Source organism: Gymnodraco acuticeps, unplaced genomic scaffold, assembly GCF_902827175.1.
Source record: "Gymnodraco acuticeps unplaced genomic scaffold, fGymAcu1.1, whole genome shotgun sequence".
NCBI classification, from domain to species: domain Eukaryota; kingdom Metazoa; phylum Chordata; class Actinopteri; order Perciformes; family Bathydraconidae; genus Gymnodraco; species Gymnodraco acuticeps.
The window spans coordinates 3,051,429-3,070,133 of NW_022990014.1; the positions used below are offsets into that span (position 1 = coordinate 3,051,429).

Consider the following 18,705-nt stretch of genomic DNA (forward strand, 5'->3'; position numbering starts at 1 on the left):
CTCTTTTTGTTTTGACCCTGTGTTAAGAGAGTCACAAAAAATAGCCCCAAAAAGCATGAACAATAACTTTGAACTGCTGAAAAATATTGAGGGACATTTCAAGAACTTCTGTAGCGTGATATTCTGCACAAACTGTGCTGTTGTATTTGCTGTAAAGTGTCTTTACTGTAGGTTATTTTTTATTATATGTACAGCACTTTGGCTCGACCAAAAATCGTTTAAAAATGTGCTATATAAATAAAACTTGATTTGAATTGATATAATTACGGCTTTGAGTGCAGGCATTACTGCGCATGCCATTTCATTGAAAATAAAATGTTAAGGCTCAAAGTGTGGCATAAGTCTGTATAGCAGTAGAATCAGCCTAGCAATGATACTATTCACAACCAAACCAGCAGATAATGTCATCCGAAAGAGCGTTCGGAGGGAAATAACATGGGTCCGAGAATTGAGCCTTGAGGAACTCCACATCTAAGTGAAGATAAATGAAGCCCCTTTTCATCAATTGATACAAAAACAAGAATGTCAGTGTTACACTTCCTTCATGGCCAGTTGTTTCTAAATATTTGTGTAATTGCTGGTACCATTTCTAACATAGCTACAGTTAATCAGGGTTAACAGTTCTCAGTTAATATGTATTTTTATTTTTGTCATATTTCAACAGCTTAACTTTTGTCACATTCACAGCTTTCTGTCATCAGGCTGTCTGAACATCGGACTTGCTCTGCTCTTCCAGTTTTTATTTTCCGCTTTAACAGACTGTTGGGCCTCTTCATCTTTTTTAGAGCTGCTAGCTTTCTTTTTCTTCTCACTGCTTTCACCATCCCCTTATCATTTCTCTTTGATCCTTCCTTTCCCTCACATCCACATCACAGTCTGTCGGTTTGCATCCTGTTTCTTTGTCTCTGTCACATCAGGTCTTTTCTGCAGTCTCTCAATGTCTCTTTCTGGTTTCTTCCCCTGCGACTATGTCACACTGAGGTCTCTGCTCTTTCTGTCTCTTTTATTTTTCTGTTTATCTTCACTGTTCTCCCCTTTTCACCTACTCCTCCTTCTCCTCCTCCCCTCTACTCTGTCTCTGTTCCCCTCCATCACCTCCTGGGTAATGACAGGGGGGACAGGTGGAGACCAGACCATCACTACCACCAGTCGAACACGCACACGCACACACACACACACACACACACACACACACACACACACACAGATGGTGGACAGGGGTCCCTGCCGGCCAGCCTGTCTGTCTGGTGATGGGGTGTTGTTGTTGTTGAGTGCACTCAGCCACACATGATTAGCTAGACAAACACACACACACACTCGCAGATACACACACGCATATGTATTCCATTCTACGTAGCACTATGGGCCTCAATGCTAAAACAGGTCACCTGCTATTCCAGTTGCACACTTGCACACACACACACACACTCTCACACACACACACACACACACACACACACACACACACACACAAAGAAACATACCACACAGTATCAAAGTATCAAAGGGCTTTGAGACTGTCAGTACTGATTATACATCATTTTGTTATTTTTTCTCTGCTTTATGTTACATTATGAGTTTACTTTTACAAGATTAAAGGGAAAGTGTCTGACAGAAAAACATCAGTAAACACAGTTCTCTAATCCCTGTTTATTCTATAGACTAATTAGCCCTTTATGTTTTCTGTTTTATGCTGTCTAATCAAGCTGGAATTACTGGTGGATTCATAATAACTGAACACAGTTTCATTGACTCCGAGAGTGTGAATGTTGATGGATGTTAATCAGATGGATGAATGTGTAAATGATGTTTGTTTACATGTATCAGGTTACATCCAGCTCTCTCTAGTAAGCCGATTATCATATGAACAAGGAATCAGGTTTTATATGAGGTATAAAATGGAGATGATGATCATTATTTGTCACCTTCATATGACAGTGACAACACAGGAGATGTCTGACAGAAAGATGAGACAAACTGATACATCTATACGTCTGCTCTCCGCTCTGATGATCAGCTCCAATGTATTTTCTCTGGCATCAGTTGGCAACACGCTCATCAGTGACCAGCTGCCGAGCAGGCGCACGACACCGAAACGACGTGTCACCTTCAAACGTCAAAACTTGTCACATATGTCACACATGTTTAACACGTAAGAGGCAGTGAGTTTTAAAGGTTGGAGCAATGCACTTAATTCCCAAACTGGTGTGTGTGAGTGGGCATTGGAGCTCTTCAGTGTGAAAGCCAATTATTTGTGTTTGTTTTATTGTAAACAACTTCAAAAATTAGGTCCTCTTTGTAAAGTTATAGCAAAAAATAACTATTTTATTTTAATCTACTTTAGTAATTGTGGTTTAGGGCTTGTACTGTAATAGTTTGACTTGTGCCCGCAGTTTGCAAACAGACAGATGATGTCGATCAGATGATGTTGTTGGATTAGATCTTGGTGATTTGGGGGTGCTGCAACAAGAATGTGTGTGTGTGTGTGTGTGTGTGTGTGTGTGTGTGTGTGTGTGTGTGTGTGTGTGTGTGTGTGTGTGTGTGTGTGTGTGTGTGTGTGTGTGTGTGTGTGTGTGTGTGTGTGTGTGTGTGTGTGTGTGTGTGTGTGTGTGTGTGTGTGTGTGTGTGTGTGTGTGTGTGTGTTCCCTTCTCTCCACAGTTCATCAGCAGGAGCTGTCAGATCAGCATCAAGCCTTGCCAGTCAGACTAAGGACGTTACAGCAGCAGCATCCTGGTCAACTGCCGAGCGGCTGCAGATATATTTCACAAACTCTGTTTATCTCTTCTCTGTCTCTTTCTCATTCTCTGTCTTTTGCATCTCTGCAGGACATTGCTGCTGCCTGCTCAGGTCCCAGGATGGAATGGAGGTGAGCCAAGGTGAGTGAGGTTAACGCCACAGTTTTACCACAACCAACTATAAATCATAGATCGTGAAACGTCCCACAACAGGGTTACATAAATACAAGACTGCAGTTCAGGCGGTGCAAGACTCTTCCTGTCTATGCCAGCTGAAATCTTTGTTTGATATCACTACTTAGAAGAAAGCCCTCATGAAAAGATGATGTACTACCTTAAATGAACAGTCCGACATTTTGAGTGATGTGCTTTTTCACTTTTTTGCCAAGAGTAAGATGAGATAATCAATAGTTTTAAATATAATGCAGGTGATAAAACCAGCACATATGATAATGACTGATTTGCAATCTATATCTTCCATCCATTTGTACATAAGAAAATCTAAAATATCTGTTCTTGAAAGAAATATCATCACTCCTACTTCTGTAGTCTGGATAATGTCTCCCAGTTCTGTACTGTCCTTTTGTTTATTTCCATGACACCCCAGAATTTATGTAATACATTACATTAGCAGGCAGAGATATTTATATAACAAACCCACTGCTAAATCTCACTGTCATGTGAGTTTGTGTAACATAAACGTGTTGTGATTCTTGAAGATCAATCGTGAGGAAACATGATCTTTCTGCCAGTCTGGAAGAGGGAGCAGAGAGCTGAAAAACTGCACAGTTACAGCACAGAGGGTTTTACTGAGCGTGACACAACCCTGAGAAGGACACTCATCCATGTAAATAATATGGCATCCATCAACAAACACAAACAGGTTAGTAGAGATGTACAAAGACACACAAGGATATCATAGCATCAAATATTGATATCAAAAAATCCTTAAACTTGCTGTGGAATATGAGATGCATATGACCAAGGTGAAAGGGTTCAAGGACAAAAACACCTGAACAAGGTGCACACACAAATAAATATCAATTGAAAAACACAAACACAAACAAAAAAGGAACAAAATGCAGGGTTATTTTGACTTTCCTTTTTACTAATATAAAAGCAAACAAATGCTCTTATAGTAAGACACACTGACATACAAATCTTAGCTAACTCCTTACACTTTAAATGTTATTGTATTTTTCAACTGAAGGATGTTTTTTTTAATAGTTTTTAATTTAAATAAACTATACTCATGCTGCTTAAATCTCACAGCTGTGTATTTATCTTGCAGACATTACAGCCAGTGCCAGCTTTCCTTCTCAACACAGTTTTTCACTCAAAATGAAAGATGGAATGCATGTGTTCTGTATATCCCTTACACGTTTGATTTATTACAAAGGTATGATAAGTAGATCTTTAATATGTAAAATCCGTGGGTTTACTCTTTAAGGTGCTGGCAGGGGAATGTTTTATGTCATTGAGCGTCCTCATGAGTATTTAAGTACAAACGTGTGTGTGCAGGATGTCCCAGCCGCCGTCCATTCTCCTCTACCGGGCCCATGAATAATGCAGAAATCCCATTTCCATACCACTTCCTCTTCCCTCCCTCCATCCCATTTTCTCCTCCCCTCCTCCCCCCCGCTGTGCTGTAGTAAAAATAGAAGCGCAGACCTGCAAGCTTTAGCTCCTGTGTTTACACCATCATGACCCTCCCCACTGCTCGCTCTCTCTCGCTCTCCTGACAGTAGGGTTATTACTCTCATTCATCTCAGCATGCTCTCCCTCCTCAACGGGAGCCGGAGAGCAGAAACAAGAGTAGAGGTAGTCGGGCCAGACTGGGAGCAGTGAGAGGGTCCTCAGGTAGCACATAGATGCTTCATCTCCATATCTTTATTATGTGCCTCGTAAAAATAGCCCTGCTTAGGCCTCTCCGCCGCTCACCTCCTCTCTCCTCCTCTCTCCTCCTCTCGCCTCCCACTCCTCCTCTGCATGCACTCAGTCTCCGCTCAGGGGAAATGAGGAGCTGCTCTGCTCGGACATTAAATGTAGAATCGAGGATGCACAAACAGAACAATTAGATGGATGTTCTTTCTCTCTGGATGCAAAGCAGTAAACAAGTTCCTTGTCAGTGCACAAATATTCTCATTGGGGCTGTAAGATGTAGGAATACAATGTAATGTTACTTAATCTAGTTGGTTGTTTAGTTTAATGTACCTGGGTGTTTAGCATGAAGGAGATATTTGTCAGGAGTCATGCATATGGTAATATTTAACCGGTAAACGTTGACTTTGTTTCTTTTTATTAAACGCTAATGTGGGTTTCTAACTATGGTATTTCAAACTACACATGTGTTATACCACAAAGCATGAAATACATAGCAACAGTAGCTAAGGTGGGCGGGGGAGTTTAGTCAATGGGATTACTTGAAAACTTCATTCACAATTTAAAGTTTATATGTCATGCTTCTATCTATTGCCTCTAAGGATTATTTACTACACATCAGTGCCTAACTTCAGATTTGGTATCATAATTGAAGAGCTAATTATATTATGGAAGGGATATAACAGCTTTTACGCAGCAGGGGACACCAGTCTAGTTAGTGAACACTCACAGCACGTTTTTAAGGGAGACAAAGAGGGAAATTATGATATACACTCCATTGATAAAGGTCTCCTCTCGCTTTTTCTCGTGTCTCCTCTTCCACTCTTTGAAAGGTCAGTGGAAACAAGGAGAAGATGGATGGCGCCGACAAAACGAGAGTATCTTAACACCGTTCTGCTTCTTAAGACTTGATCGGACCCTCCCATCTCACATAGGATGTCCTCAACAAGCACATCATGCAGATCTGTGGCTGACAAACAGTGAATTACGAGGCTTCAGGTAAGTTGGTAGGAGTTGAGTTGAGTAGTGTGTGTGTGTGTGTGTGTGTGTGTGTGTGTGTGTGTGTGTGTGTGTGTGTGTGTGTGTGTGTGTGTGTGTGTGTGTGTGTGTGTGTGTGTGTGTGTGTGTGTGTGTGTGTGTGTGTGTGTGTGTGTGTGTGTGTGTGTGTGTGTGTGTGTGCAGATAGACGAGTGTAAACAGTAACACCTCTAGCACACACACAGAGAGAGAGAGGGTGATCTATGGGCGAAAAATCCAAATTTCACGGTATAGTACCTTTCAAGGTAACAACATTTTAAAAAGATGTACAGTATGTCATACATGAGTAGTGTGTTATGTACTGCTGAGTAGTAGTTTTGTGAACACTGTTCGAAGGGATGAACCCCTCTACTTGTTTAAGCTCGCTTCTATGATTTTTTGTGTTTTTATTGTTTTTGATCGAATTTCCGAGGAAACGTTCTTGGCTTTCATTGTTTCCCATTTTTTTTTATCTCTCGGACATAAAGGGACCCTTGAGCTCTTTAATCGGTCGACAAAGTGTTTTTCCACAATTATGTGTTATAGTGTTCAGCAATGAATATCACAGACACAGCACCAGAAGGGCAAATTAGATTTAATATCCGCAGAGGCGTAAGGGTCTATGTGATATACATGTTTATCAGCTGCTCATATCCACAAGAGTCTGCAGTCTGCATACCTACAAACATGATTTAGGGCTGTTACTTCAAAATATCAAGAGCTAACATCTAATTTATTCAACGTACTGTTATTTGAATGCTACCCACGAACAACACAGTCTGTTCATCCACTGTGCCTTTGCTGGATCTCTGTTTGTCAAGCTAACCAGTTCAAATGTGTTGTCATAAAGTGAATGTAAGGCAGGGCACAGTGCTTAATGAGATGGTGCTGAATGCTAAATGCTAACACATGTTGCTCCTCAGACTGCTTTGTGTCGTAATTATCTGCTCAGCACAGCTTCGTAGTTTAACCCTTTTTCCAAAGCTTATATTATTGTTGGCTACTGGGCATGCATTAGATCTGAGTGACATTGTATGAAACTGGATGTTCTTGTAGACGACAAGATTTCTTTGAACAAGTACCGTATCATGAGCACATGTAGAACGTACACATGTCAGCAAAGGTTTATTTCTTATTGCAAGGGCAGAGGTTAAAGTCACTTGATCATTTTTGGGGGTAATTTATTTGTAATGGTGTACTTATTTAAAAACCGTGTGCTGTACTGCAGTTATAATGTGCTATTATGGAAATGCATCCCATCTGTTTTGTCTTCTTGGTTTTGCTCTTGCCTGTAAAGCAGAATAGAAAATGTGTCACTTTCTTCTTTCAGAATACCCAAATGTTAACTTGGATCCCTGTCACTCTGTACCATATGATTTTTAAAGGGAGTATGACAGTGCCAGAGTGGAAGAGAAAGACGGAAGATATTCAAACAAAGGTGAGTTTAATGACTAAACAGAAAATGTGAAGCAGCTAACAAACACGCTATGAAAATCCAAGTCCATGGCATTATTTGAAAGGACAACAGAACAAAACCAAATCCTATAAAAGAAAACCCAGTCTGGAACACATTGAAACATGCTGATAGAAGTGTTGTGAAGGAATCAAAGCGCTGTTTTCGGACCCTTTGTGAATATGAAGCATATCGCAGACAGACTGTGACACCTCCTTCTTTGACCGTTTCCCGTGGCAGGTTTTTTTTTTTTAAATTACCCCCCGGGCATCCTGCAGTCTCCAAGGCTTTCAAATAGCTTTTAGTTTGGCATTTGATTCCCTGCTCTCCTTTTCTTTAGACATGGCTGTGTTTCTTTTCTTCTCTGAGCACCTTGGCTGCTGAAAGGGATTGTTGGAGGAGTCCACAGCCATTCAATGGTGAGAGGAGGGGAGGGGAGAGGAGAGGGGAAAGAACATAAACAATGAGAGGAAAAGTAACAAGCTGAGGAAACGAAAGGGAAAAGGAAACAAGGAGAATAGAGAAGAATAGAGAAGAAAACGGAAGGAACAAGCAGGAAAGAGGAAATAAAAGAAATGGATAGGAAACGAAAGAAGTAGCAAAGAGAGGGCAGGAGGAGGATGAGAAGCCAGTCGTTCTTTACCCAGAGGGGGGAGGCACAGCGGGGGTAGGGGAGGTGAAGGGGGGGGAGTTGTGCTCCTCATCCCTCTCTCCTCCAACTGAGCCTCCTTCCTCAAGGTCAATCACACACACACACACACACACACACACACACACACACACACACACACACACACGCACACACATGTACACGGTCACAGGCAGGCAGGTTGGCAGACTTGGCACACACACACACACACACACACACACACACACACACACACACACACACACACACACATTTTGTTGAGCTCAAGTAGAAAAGACGCCTTCTGCCTGCTTTTCTCTCTCTAACTCTGTACCAACCAGCCAAGTCTCAGTCAACCATCTGGAGATAAAAACACAATTTTTCCCACACACACACACACACACACACACACACACACACACACACACGCACACGCACACACACACACACACCAACTTGCAAACACACTGTGTGTTTATGATAATAGACCAAATGCTTCTATTGATTTGTTCTCTTTTGGTGTCTGCGTGTGCATGTAAAATTAGTTTTATTTCATGGAGAGCCCACTTCTCTTTAACATGTTCTCCCACAAGAGAATCATGAGTTCTCCGTCTGTCATTCACTGTATATGATGAAGCATAAGAAATATACATGTCATGTTTGTTTTTTTACTCTGTCTTGAATTATGACCACCTAAAAATGATGAGTACACATCAACAAGATATTGGCATATGGTTTGAATAATGTTATACGGGAGCCTCTGTTTTTATGTTATCTTTCAGTTATTTAGGGTTTTTCATTTATTTACCATTGCCGTTCCATATCATTTTGATATGTATGTTTCTTCAGCGCTGTAATACTGCAGTATTTCAGATGATAATTCCAAAAATATGACAAAAACGGCACTAGAGGTGTTAAACATGTTGCACTTGTTAAAACGTTTACTAATGGATATCACTGCTGCAAAATCAGAAGAGCTATATCAGCCTTTTTGAAAACCTCTAATGGAGCATGCTTCCTCCCCCTTTTTGTAAAATATTCCTCCTCTTGACTTTGGGTCAAAATTGTCACCCCCCTTCAGCCCCTCCACACTCCTCCCCTCCTGATTTTTTTATAACTGGCTGCAAATTCACTGCTGTTCATTACCCAGGCAGGGTCAATTCCCCAAACAATGTGTTTGGTGTCACAATAAAAAGGGTGTTTTTTACGGCTTGTCGCAGTAAAATGCTATTAAACAGATAAAACACCGGCAACGAGCATCAGGAGGATTATAAAAGGAATTGCCTTGATAAACTCCATATCTGTGATGACACCAGCATCTCTGTCGCGCTGGGGAAGAGGAGGAGGGAGGAGGAGGAGGAGGAGGAGGAGGAGGAGGAGGAGGAGGAGGAGGAGGAGAGGAGGAGGAGGAGGAGGGGGGGGGGGAGGAGGAGGGGAGGCAGACTGAGAAGCACATGGTGGGAGAGTTTTTTCAGCTCTACAGCGCCACCATCTGGGGAGATAAACCCAATGGCTGCCTCTCTGTATATCCTGATAGATTTCATATGATGCTTTGCAGTCTGAGGCTTGAAAGAAAAATAAGAAGTTATTATTTCAATCATTAACTTTATGTTTCTTAATTATTTTAGGCTAAATAAGGTATTGATTAATTTCTTCTAACGGCAAGCGTGTAGAAAAAAATCAATATCAGTCAGTTGGTGATTTTGTTGGTGTCTTTTTCTCTACTGCTTTCCACATCACAGTAATTGGTCACATCTGAATGAGTATACTTGTTAACTCTGTTTTTAAAAGCGAATAAATGCTGTGACTATAGTATACATGTAATATCTGCATATTTATCTTTCTCATGTGTGTGGTTAAAACAGAGTAAGGTTTAATACATATGGTGATCACAATGATAAACGAGGAGTACAAAGCAACAAAACAATAGGCCTAAGTGAAGTACTGAAATGTTCATGTTTTTTGTAGTGCTTCATATCTTGCATTTCAGCTGCAGAGTGATCATTAAAATGGTCTCATGCTTCCCTCTGGTGGTTTTAGTAAGAATGCCTGCAACTTTCACTAATAACCAAGAGCCATGTCCATTTCCTGATGTGGGGCAAATGACGGATATCTTATTCTACTCGTGTTTCAAATAATTGCAGCCTCCATTAAAAGTACAATATTTGCCTCCGAAAATGTGGTGGACAAGTACAAATACCAGATTGTAAAAAATATGATAAAGGCAAAAGTCCTATATTGAAAATACTACTTAAGTAAATGTATGTAAGAGCAATCAGGAAAATAAACATATAAAGTAAATAAATACGTTAAAAGTGAAAGTAAATTTAGAATATATGTTAACTCTTCAATCTAAATTATTGCAACGATTGACATTAAAACGTTGTTTGTTTTGCAGGATAAAATTAAATCAAACAATTCAGGATTAATTATAAAAACGCATTATAAGGTCATAGGTCTTTGTGATAACTATTTTCATATTCAACTACAATACAAATGGGGAACAGTTTTCTTGATAAGTTGAACCGAACGACCCTTAAATTCTAAGAACAGGCTTCACTTCTTAATACCATCTTGTTTATCCACCAGATTATCGTTGTTCTTGTTACATCATTATTAAAGTGCTTTTTGTAAAAACCTTTGCCAAACTCTTAACAAGGCAGGAGGGTTTCGTTAGAATCCGCCAGTCGTCGGTATTTTCCGGCCTTTTCCGTTCCCACATCGGACACTTCCGGTTAGTGTCGCCATCTGCTTTCTCGTCCTTCTCTTCTCCAATCTCCGTGTTGTTGTTCCCGGTGACGCGGAGGTGTAGCCTGACGCGGGCTCTTACGTGTCGGCCAGAATAAAAGTGGAGCTCCGGAGGCCCGGGAGTGACGAAGGGAGTCTGTATCGGTAAGGACGGAGTGGTGTCCGGGGCTCAGAGACACGGGACTCAGCCCTAGAAAGTGTCGGTGTTGTCGGGTTCGGCCCGAAGGAAACAAAGAGATCATGGCGCCGCGGTGTGTTTGTAGGGAGGGAGGGGAGGCTGCGGCTGTTGGGGAGAAACAGAGAAAATGTGCCGCTTTGATAGTGAACCCGGAGTGACAGTGTGTGTTTGTGTGTGTGTGTGTGCGTGTGTGTTAAGTCATTTGACATGATAGGGACTTTAGCGTTGTTATTACCTACATGCAACTGCCAGACTGTGCAGTTACATGATGCAGCCATTATGCGCACAGATTTGCGCTGCTTTCATTGGAAACGGCGCATTGAACCCATCATGTCCATTAATGTAGGCTACTTCCTCGAATCAAATGGATGTTTATAATCTCAAATATTTTATTTCTGATTATACACATTCCGATAATCATTTTACTAGTGGCCATTATTGTGTATTCATATGAATCGGCCTTACATGTAAGCCGATGCGTTTGGTTGCAAATTAAAAACATTATCTCAGGCCTGGAAAGTAAACTCCCATCTGGTCATTTAAGTTGTAACAGTGTCTTATCTCCGGGGACATGGCCGCTGTGTGGAAGGGGCGTCGCCCGGCCATGTGGCTCTGCTGTCACACAAGTGATTTTTGAAAAGCAGAGGGAGAAACGTGTAAAGCCAATCATGCAGCGGAGAGGAGCTACGCACAGTGTGAGATCACAACATCCCAGATCAACACACACTTTATCGCCTCAAATCAGATCACTGAGGCTCAGAAGCTGCTTATTCAAATGAAATATATACAGGTTAATGTGTTAAAATCCATAACTTATTATCAGTGGTCGAAAGTTACCAAATACATTTATATGTGGTACTTGATTTATTATTGAGTAGTTTTCTTTCTTTCTTCTTCACACAAGGAAACGAGCTTCAGGGTTGTACTATTTAAATCTAAGTGTTAGCCCATTGACACAACACAACATAAATAAACATTTAAATCACAATTGATGGCTATCAACCATAAAGTATTTCAAATAAGCAATTAATGCATCAACAATTATTATCCAATACTATCTTGTGTATAATCCTGAAATGGGCTTTTCTGCATAATGATTACCTTGACTTTTAGTACTTTTTAAGTATATTTTGATCCCAATACTTTGAACACATGACTTGTGTCATTTTTGTAAAAGAGTATTTCTCTAGTATTCCTACTTGTACATACAGTATACGGGTACCACTGGTCATCATTATTACAGTTAATTATATAATGAACTAAAAACATATACATCGTAACAGCACAGTCACTCCAGGGTGTTTGATATGTGCAATGGAAATGTGAATGATAACAGCTGGCCATTAAAATGATCATTAAAACATTTACTTTACAGGGGGAAGGAGATTATAAGTGTAGTGATGGACTCAGACCTGACAGTCACATTACAACAATTATTAAGTCTGCATACTATCACCTTAAGAACATATCTAGGATTAAAAGACTAATGTCAAAACAGGATTTGGAAAAAAACTTGTCCATGCTTTTATTTTCAGCAGACTCGACTACTGTAATGGTGTCTTCACAGGTCTCACAAAAAATAGATTAGAAAGCTGCAGCTACTTCAGAACGCCGCTGCTCGAGTCCTCACACACCCTAAAAGAGTGGATCACATCAGTCCCATTCTGAAGTCTTTACACTGGCTTCCAGTCTGTCAAAGAATTGATTATTAAGTACTGCTGCTGGTTTTTAAAGCACTGAATGGCTTAGGACCAAATTATTTTAACGATCTCCTGCATAACTATGAACCATCCAGGAGTCTCAGGTCTTCTGGGACGGGTCTGCTCTCTGTTCCAAGAGTAAGAACTAAACATGGAGAAGCAGCGTTAAGCTATTATGCTCCGACCATCTGGAACAAACTCCCGGAATCCTGCAGGTCCGCTGCAACTCTTAATACTTTTAAATCCAGACTAAAAACGTATCTTTTTGCCGCCGCTTTTGATTGAGCTGTTCATATTCACACTGCAGTATGGCTTTTATTCATGTATTCTATACCTGTAGTGTTTATTAGAGCACTTTGAATTGCCGTGTGCTGAAAGGTGCTATATAAATAAACTTGCCTTATACTGAGTATTAGTGTAACAGATCAGCCAATTTCCCTGTTCCTGAATGGTGGCAGAAATGTGTAACAACAATAGAAACTTAAGCTGTTGTTATTGACAGATTTATAAATATCAGCTTCTCATTGAAGCAGCAAATATTTCACCAAAAACAGATCAAAGAACAACACTGCATGTCATATTCGATCTCAAGCAATTCAATTATAGAAAAAAGAACAAAAATAGTAGAAAAAAGTTTCTGGCACAGATTTAAGTTGTTTGAGTTAATATGAACCTTTTTCAAGGGAACAGATTTAACTCAGAAATGTGTTCCCTTGACAGCTGTTGGGTATGATTTATTTCCGTTTGCCTGTACTTTGAGTTTGTTTGGTTTTCTGAGTTGCTGCAAACAAACATTGAGTTTTAACGGCTTCACTTGTCCAAATCTGTCTCCGCAGCTCAACCGATGAGGATGGAGTCAGTGGAGGTTCAGCAGGGGGCGGAGGCTGCTGTGACTGAGACGGAGACCCAGCACATCACCCAGGCTCAGATCGCTACTCTGGCCCAGGTAACGCGGATGTAAACGTATTAGGTGTTAAAGAAGGAGCCCTTTTCTGCTCAGGAAGTGCAGTTGGTTTCCAAAAATGTTGAACAATGTCAATTTGAAATGCAACAAATAAGTGCACATGGCAGTATGCATGGTGACATCACTTCTGAATTTCAGATGACCATGACGTCGGGCCTCACCTCAGCAACAGGTCCCACGGTAACACTGGTCCAGCTTCCCAACGGACAGACGGTCCAGGTGCACGGTGTGATCCAGGTCGCTCAGCCGTCTGTCATCCAGTCCCCACAGATCCAGACTGTGCAGGTATAACACTCGGACACCCCTACAACACTGGTTTTATGTGCTGTTGAAAGTAAGCCACAATATAAAGAACATTAAGTGAGAAGGTTTGTTTGTGTGTTTCAGATCTCCACCATAGCAGAGAGTGAAGATTCACAGGAGTCAGTGGACAGTGTGACCGACTCTCAGAAACGCAGAGAGATTCTGTCCCGACGCCCCTCATACAGGTCAGTTCTGAGGTTTTTAAAGCTCATTTGACCATACAACATGGGCCTTATATTTACTATATTTAAACTTTATTAATAATAAAAAACTCTGGTTGCTTCTTTTTAATTTCTTACAGGTTACATACCAAAGCTGTTTTTCATTTCTCCCTGTTCTGTTTCTAACTCTATCTAGAAAACGTTTAGAGCTGTCTTCATTGCAAGAGAGCATTTTTACAGTTAACTTTTCCTGCTGCAACAAACATAGCTACGCTTTAACAATCTGGGGCTTAAATCAATGTGCTCTTTTAATAATCTCCCTCTTTTTCATTAAAAACCCAAAACAATGAAGATTACTTGTTTGTGGGACAGAAATTACCATCAATACTAAAATTGTGAGTTTAAAATGTATATAAAAAGTCTGTCATAACCACCTCAAATCATAGCATCACACTAACACTGGCCCATGGTGGTTTGTCCAAACAGGAAAATCCTGAACGACCTTTCGTCCGACGCTCCGGCTGTCCCTCGTATCGAGGAGGAGAAGGCAGAGGAGGATTCATGTGTTGCTGCTACACCTTCAATCACCACCGTCACCATGCCCACACCCATCTACCAGACCAGCAGCGGCCAATACAGTAAGTGATGGATCAATGGAGCCCCCTACTTCTGTCTGTTAAGGAAACATTGTTTAGGATGTATTTTTAATGCATGTAAACTATTTAAAAATTATCTTAGAAAATACTGGTTCACCCACGTTTATAATAATATGTTTTGTGATTTACCTCTGTTGCTGTGATACCCAACGTTTTTGGCTTGTGATTCTTTTGAAATTAATAAAGTTAAAATATATCACAATATATGGTTTGCAGAGGAGTAAAAGCAAATGCTATATATATAAACTGAATTATATCTCTCTTATAACCAAATCTAATTATTCCTGATGTTGAAACACTGACAAACAAGCACACAATGTCTTAAAAAGTATATTCATTTATGTGATATTACAATTTAGCCAGAAAAATGTAAACCTGCAGGGACAGACTGTGTGCATATACGTATACATACGCACCTGCGTAAATGTGTAACTTATCAATTGTTTGCTTAGTTGTTGCCACAACAACTTTATAAGTTGAAAATATGTCAAGTTGTGTGTCCGTCAACGTGCTTCTGCCTTCTATAAAAACACAAAGATATATCTTTACACACCTCATTAAAGCATCTAGTGGTGATGTATCCGGGCGGTGCTTCAGCCCTTTGGTTTCTTGCTGTAGTCCAAGAGGTTGATTATTTTCTTCAATGAAGTAGCTTGTTGTTTACTCACTCATTGTCTCAATGTGCATTTCTTCCAACATCTTTGATGAATGTTAAACACCTCTTGACAAAAGTTTCATCCAAATACATTTTTTTAGGAATTTACAATGAGCATATCATAGGGACCGATTTTCATTTAATGAATTCTCTAATTTGTCCCCTCTCAACACACAGTTGCAATCACACAGGGTGGAGCCATTCAGCTGGCTAACAACGGTACAGATGGAGTCCAGGGCATCCAGACTCTGACCATGAGCAACGCATCAGCCGCGCAGCAGGGGGCAACCATCCTGCAGTACGCTCAGACCAGCGACGGCCAGCAGATTCTGGTTCCCAGTAACCAGGTGGTGGTCCAAGGTGAGAGTAGACAGCAGCGACGTGCAGTCAGTGGAGGCAGGGGAGGCAGAGCCTCACCTGTCATACTCCAATGTAACGGAAAAACAACTAAAGAAAAACTAAATAGTAATAATAATAAAATGTCTCCACTGATCTGTGTTGTAAATGTGATTTATGTATGATTCCAATCGCTTTTTATAGTCAAAATCAGCAAATTTGCCGAGCTCTGCTACAACTACGGGTAGCGATGAGAAGTGAGGCAGGGACGAGCTCTGCCTCTCGTAAGCCCACAGTAACTGGCTGGAGCGCGGGCACTAATTTAACGCGGGCACTTATTTTGTGAGCGTGCTCAAGCCAGTTACTGTGGGGTAAGGTGAGGCACAGATGAGCTCTGCTTCACCTCAGAATGCGTCACCCCACAGAAACTGGCTGGAGCGGGCCCTAAGCGCATGCCTGCACCATCTCACTGTATGTCACCAATGTAATGTTTGTAGATCCCTTTATTATTTGTATCCCCGCCATCCATAGTCTCTAAATAACTTATTTCACGTATATATGATATTTAGGCTCGCCGTACAACGGCAATGAAAAAAGCACCTGGAGAGGCAGCCATAACCTCTGCCGCACTGAAGGGGGCGCACGTGAGCCCACAGGTTCTTGTTGCTACTGTTATTCTACGCAGAGACAAACAACAAACTAGACTTTTGAAACTAGAGGAAGATAAGGAGGACTTTTACAAAAAAGTATTAGAGATTGTTGTCCAGAAGGATAGCATGGACTTCATTTTCAAGTCAAGGTAAGACCCCAATTGTAATGAAAATGGGATCTTACTAAGAAAGAACAATCCAATATTTAGATTTTGGGTATCCTTTCAAATTTAAAAGAAAGAGTCAGTGCCTCACCAGCCATGAACCTCACCGCACGTCACTGGTAGACAGTATTAACTGAGTGGTGTGTAAAAGGGCTGCAACACATCAACTCATTACTCTCTAATGTACCTATTTTATGTTATTATGGTCTAAAAAGTCTAATTTCACTTCTATTCTCTTTCATTTTCTGTAGTTGGTAGCTAATATATATATTTCTTTACTTTTGTTACTCATCCAAACAAGCTTATAAAATATTGATTCTCCAAGAAAAAGTGATTTTTACCAAGATAACCAATTTAATAATTGTTGATTGTGTATAGGATATACATATTTTATACATATTTGTATATATATTTGTATTTTTGTATTCGGGATTGTTGGAAACGTTATTTCGATCTCTCTGTCTGTACACACAAACTGAAAGATTGACATTAAAGTTGACTTTGACTTTTGACTTAACATCTACTCTCTGACAACCACACATTTCAGCCGCCTCTGGTGACATGCAGGCCTATCAATTCAGAGCAGCTCCCACCAACACCATCGCCCCAGGGGTGGTCATGGCTTCGTCCCCCGCCCTGCCCATCCAGGGCGCTACAGTGGAGGTCACCCGCAAACGAGTAGTCCGCCTCATGAAGAACAGGTAAGAAAAATGGGGAAATCTTTGTATTTGTGTGTTTGGTCTCAATTTATGGCTTTGTCCTTTTGACAGAAATGCCCCAATATCACATTTCATAACCAGCTGGCCTAGAAGTCAGTTTGGAGTAGATGCATTTAATCAAATATTCCACTAAATCCCCCCTAATTTAATCAGAGGGACAATGTCTTATCCTTCCAACAGAGAGGCAGCCCGGGAATGTCGCAGGAAGAAGAAGGAGTATGTTAAATGTGTGGAGAACCGAGTGGCCATCCTGGAGAACCAAAACAAGACACTAATCGAAGAACTGAAAGCCCTTAAAGACCTTTACTGCCATAAATCTGAATAGTTCCCGTCCTTTACACCGAGCTGGGCTAAGTAGCATTTCAGTTCTCTTTAAATACTTTGACTGTTTGATACTGTGTGCCTGGCCCTCCAATTAGCACACAGCGGGCCAGTCCAGTTTTCCTTTAACCAGTTAAGCCCCATGATGCAACATCTTGCAAGAAACAGCGTCTGAGGGCTTCTTAACATTTAACAAACTATGAATGTGTCATACCCACTTAACGGGAAGAAACTCAGCTATCAGACAATATTAACAATTTTTATCTAAACGAAACACAAGGGTAATACCAAGCCTCTGAATTAGCACTAAGCAAAAAAATGCTAACACACGACAGAACTCACGGGAGAAATATTTTATGCTTCATCGGTTCTGCACAAACAAGATATCAAATGAAAGCTGAGATTCCACATATTCCAATGGTATAAGTATCATCACTCCACGACCAAGACTCAGGGCAGCGAAGGCACCAGACAACACACAACTTAGCTTTACGGGGCCAAAACGGCAAATATGTCTTACCTTTGCTGTTTTCTGATCAAAAGTTTGTTTAATGGCATTAAAACGCATATAAACGCTGCTGAAGGTTAATCCAATGTCTCTGTGTCACTTTGAAATGATTACTGATAATCCATCATCATATTTATGGCAAAAACAGTTTTCATATATAGTTGCTATTCGAACTACAAGAGTGTATGAGAGCTTCCGGTTTTGGGCTTGCTGGCTGCGCATCACTCATTCACCAATGGTAATGTTTAGATGGATTTAGGAACTTCCCTCTCGATTCCATTGGCTCTATCGGTTAAAAAGAGGTGTCAATCAACAAAATCGACCGATGGGTTCCAGAGATATGGAAAATCCACCCAAATGACCCCAGAAGTGGGTTCTTTTTCTAAATCTCTCTAAAAAGGTCAAATTTCACTTGTTTTGCATCAATCTTGATACAGGGTACTTATTATATGTTATAGTTTGGATTCCTACAGATTTTAGTGTCCTATCCCATCATTCAAGGGTGGTGTTCACTATAAGTAATGGGTTATCTTTGGACGGACACTATCATTTACATTTTTTTACTATGTTCAATCTGAATTTACTTTAAAATAAAAAATATATTGATTCTGACTTTTCTACATCCAACTCACAGGTGTATCATTGCTTTGAGAAAAAAGATGATTAATTTACCCCTTTTAGAAGTTATAGTCATTTGTTCTGGGAATGTCATTTTGGAGCCTGAGACCTGAAAAACAGGCTTGGGGCTTAACTGGTTAACTACATCCACTTCAGCAGGCTGTCGATGATAATTCATTTAAAATATACACAATCTTTCCAGTAACAGAGCACATCAATCAAATCAGCTGTGGACAAAGGTTCCAATTAGGGCTGCACAAAATAGCTTTTGTTGTCGCCATTGCCCTGCACAGTGCAAAAGACTGCAAT

At 40.6% G+C, this 18,705-nt stretch overlaps 1 protein-coding gene and 1 long non-coding RNA gene across 3 annotated transcripts; both read left to right on the forward strand.

Annotated features, from left to right (window-relative positions):
- The first annotated feature begins 3,491 nt into the window (after positions 1 to 3,491).
- On the forward strand, positions 3,492 to 7,066 carry LOC117544350. The gene is made up of 3 exons (XR_004568683.1): positions 3,492 to 3,619; positions 5,451 to 5,616; positions 7,020 to 7,066. It is a non-coding gene; the product is annotated as an uncharacterized LOC117544350 (long non-coding RNA).
- Positions 7,067 to 10,443: 3,377 nt separating this feature from the next.
- creb1b (cAMP responsive element binding protein 1b) lies at positions 10,444 to 17,859 on the forward strand. Of its 2 annotated transcripts, none has more exons than XM_034213494.1 (8): positions 10,444 to 10,607; positions 13,178 to 13,287; positions 13,444 to 13,590; positions 13,693 to 13,793; positions 14,256 to 14,407; positions 15,258 to 15,440; positions 16,778 to 16,931; positions 17,130 to 17,859. In XM_034213494.1, the coding sequence occupies exons 2-8, from the start codon at positions 13,186 to 13,188 to the stop codon at positions 17,272 to 17,274; spliced, it is 984 nt and encodes a 327-aa protein (XP_034069385.1). In that variant the 5' UTR covers positions 10,444 to 10,607; positions 13,178 to 13,185; the 3' UTR covers positions 17,275 to 17,859. The 2 variants fall into 2 exon arrangements, with proteins under 2 accessions (XP_034069385.1, XP_034069386.1); XM_034213495.1 differs by having other exon boundaries at positions 10,446 to 10,714.
- Positions 17,860 to 18,705: the final 846 nt, after the last annotated feature.

What these genes read in the sequence shown, in the direction of transcription:
- creb1b (XM_034213494.1), top strand. Translation starts at nt 13,186, where the DNA reads ATGAGGATGGAGTCAGTGGAGGTTCAGCAGGGGGCGGAGGCTGCTGTG. An exon ending in AGATCGCTACTCTGGCCCAG is followed by an intron (nt 13,288 to 13,443) that starts GTAACGCGGATG and finishes TCTGAATTTCAG; the next exon opens with ATGACCATGACGTCGGGCCT. An exon ending in GTCCGCCTCATGAAGAACAG is followed by an intron (nt 16,932 to 17,129) that starts GTAAGAAAAATG and finishes TCCTTCCAACAG; the next exon opens with AGAGGCAGCCCGGGAATGTC.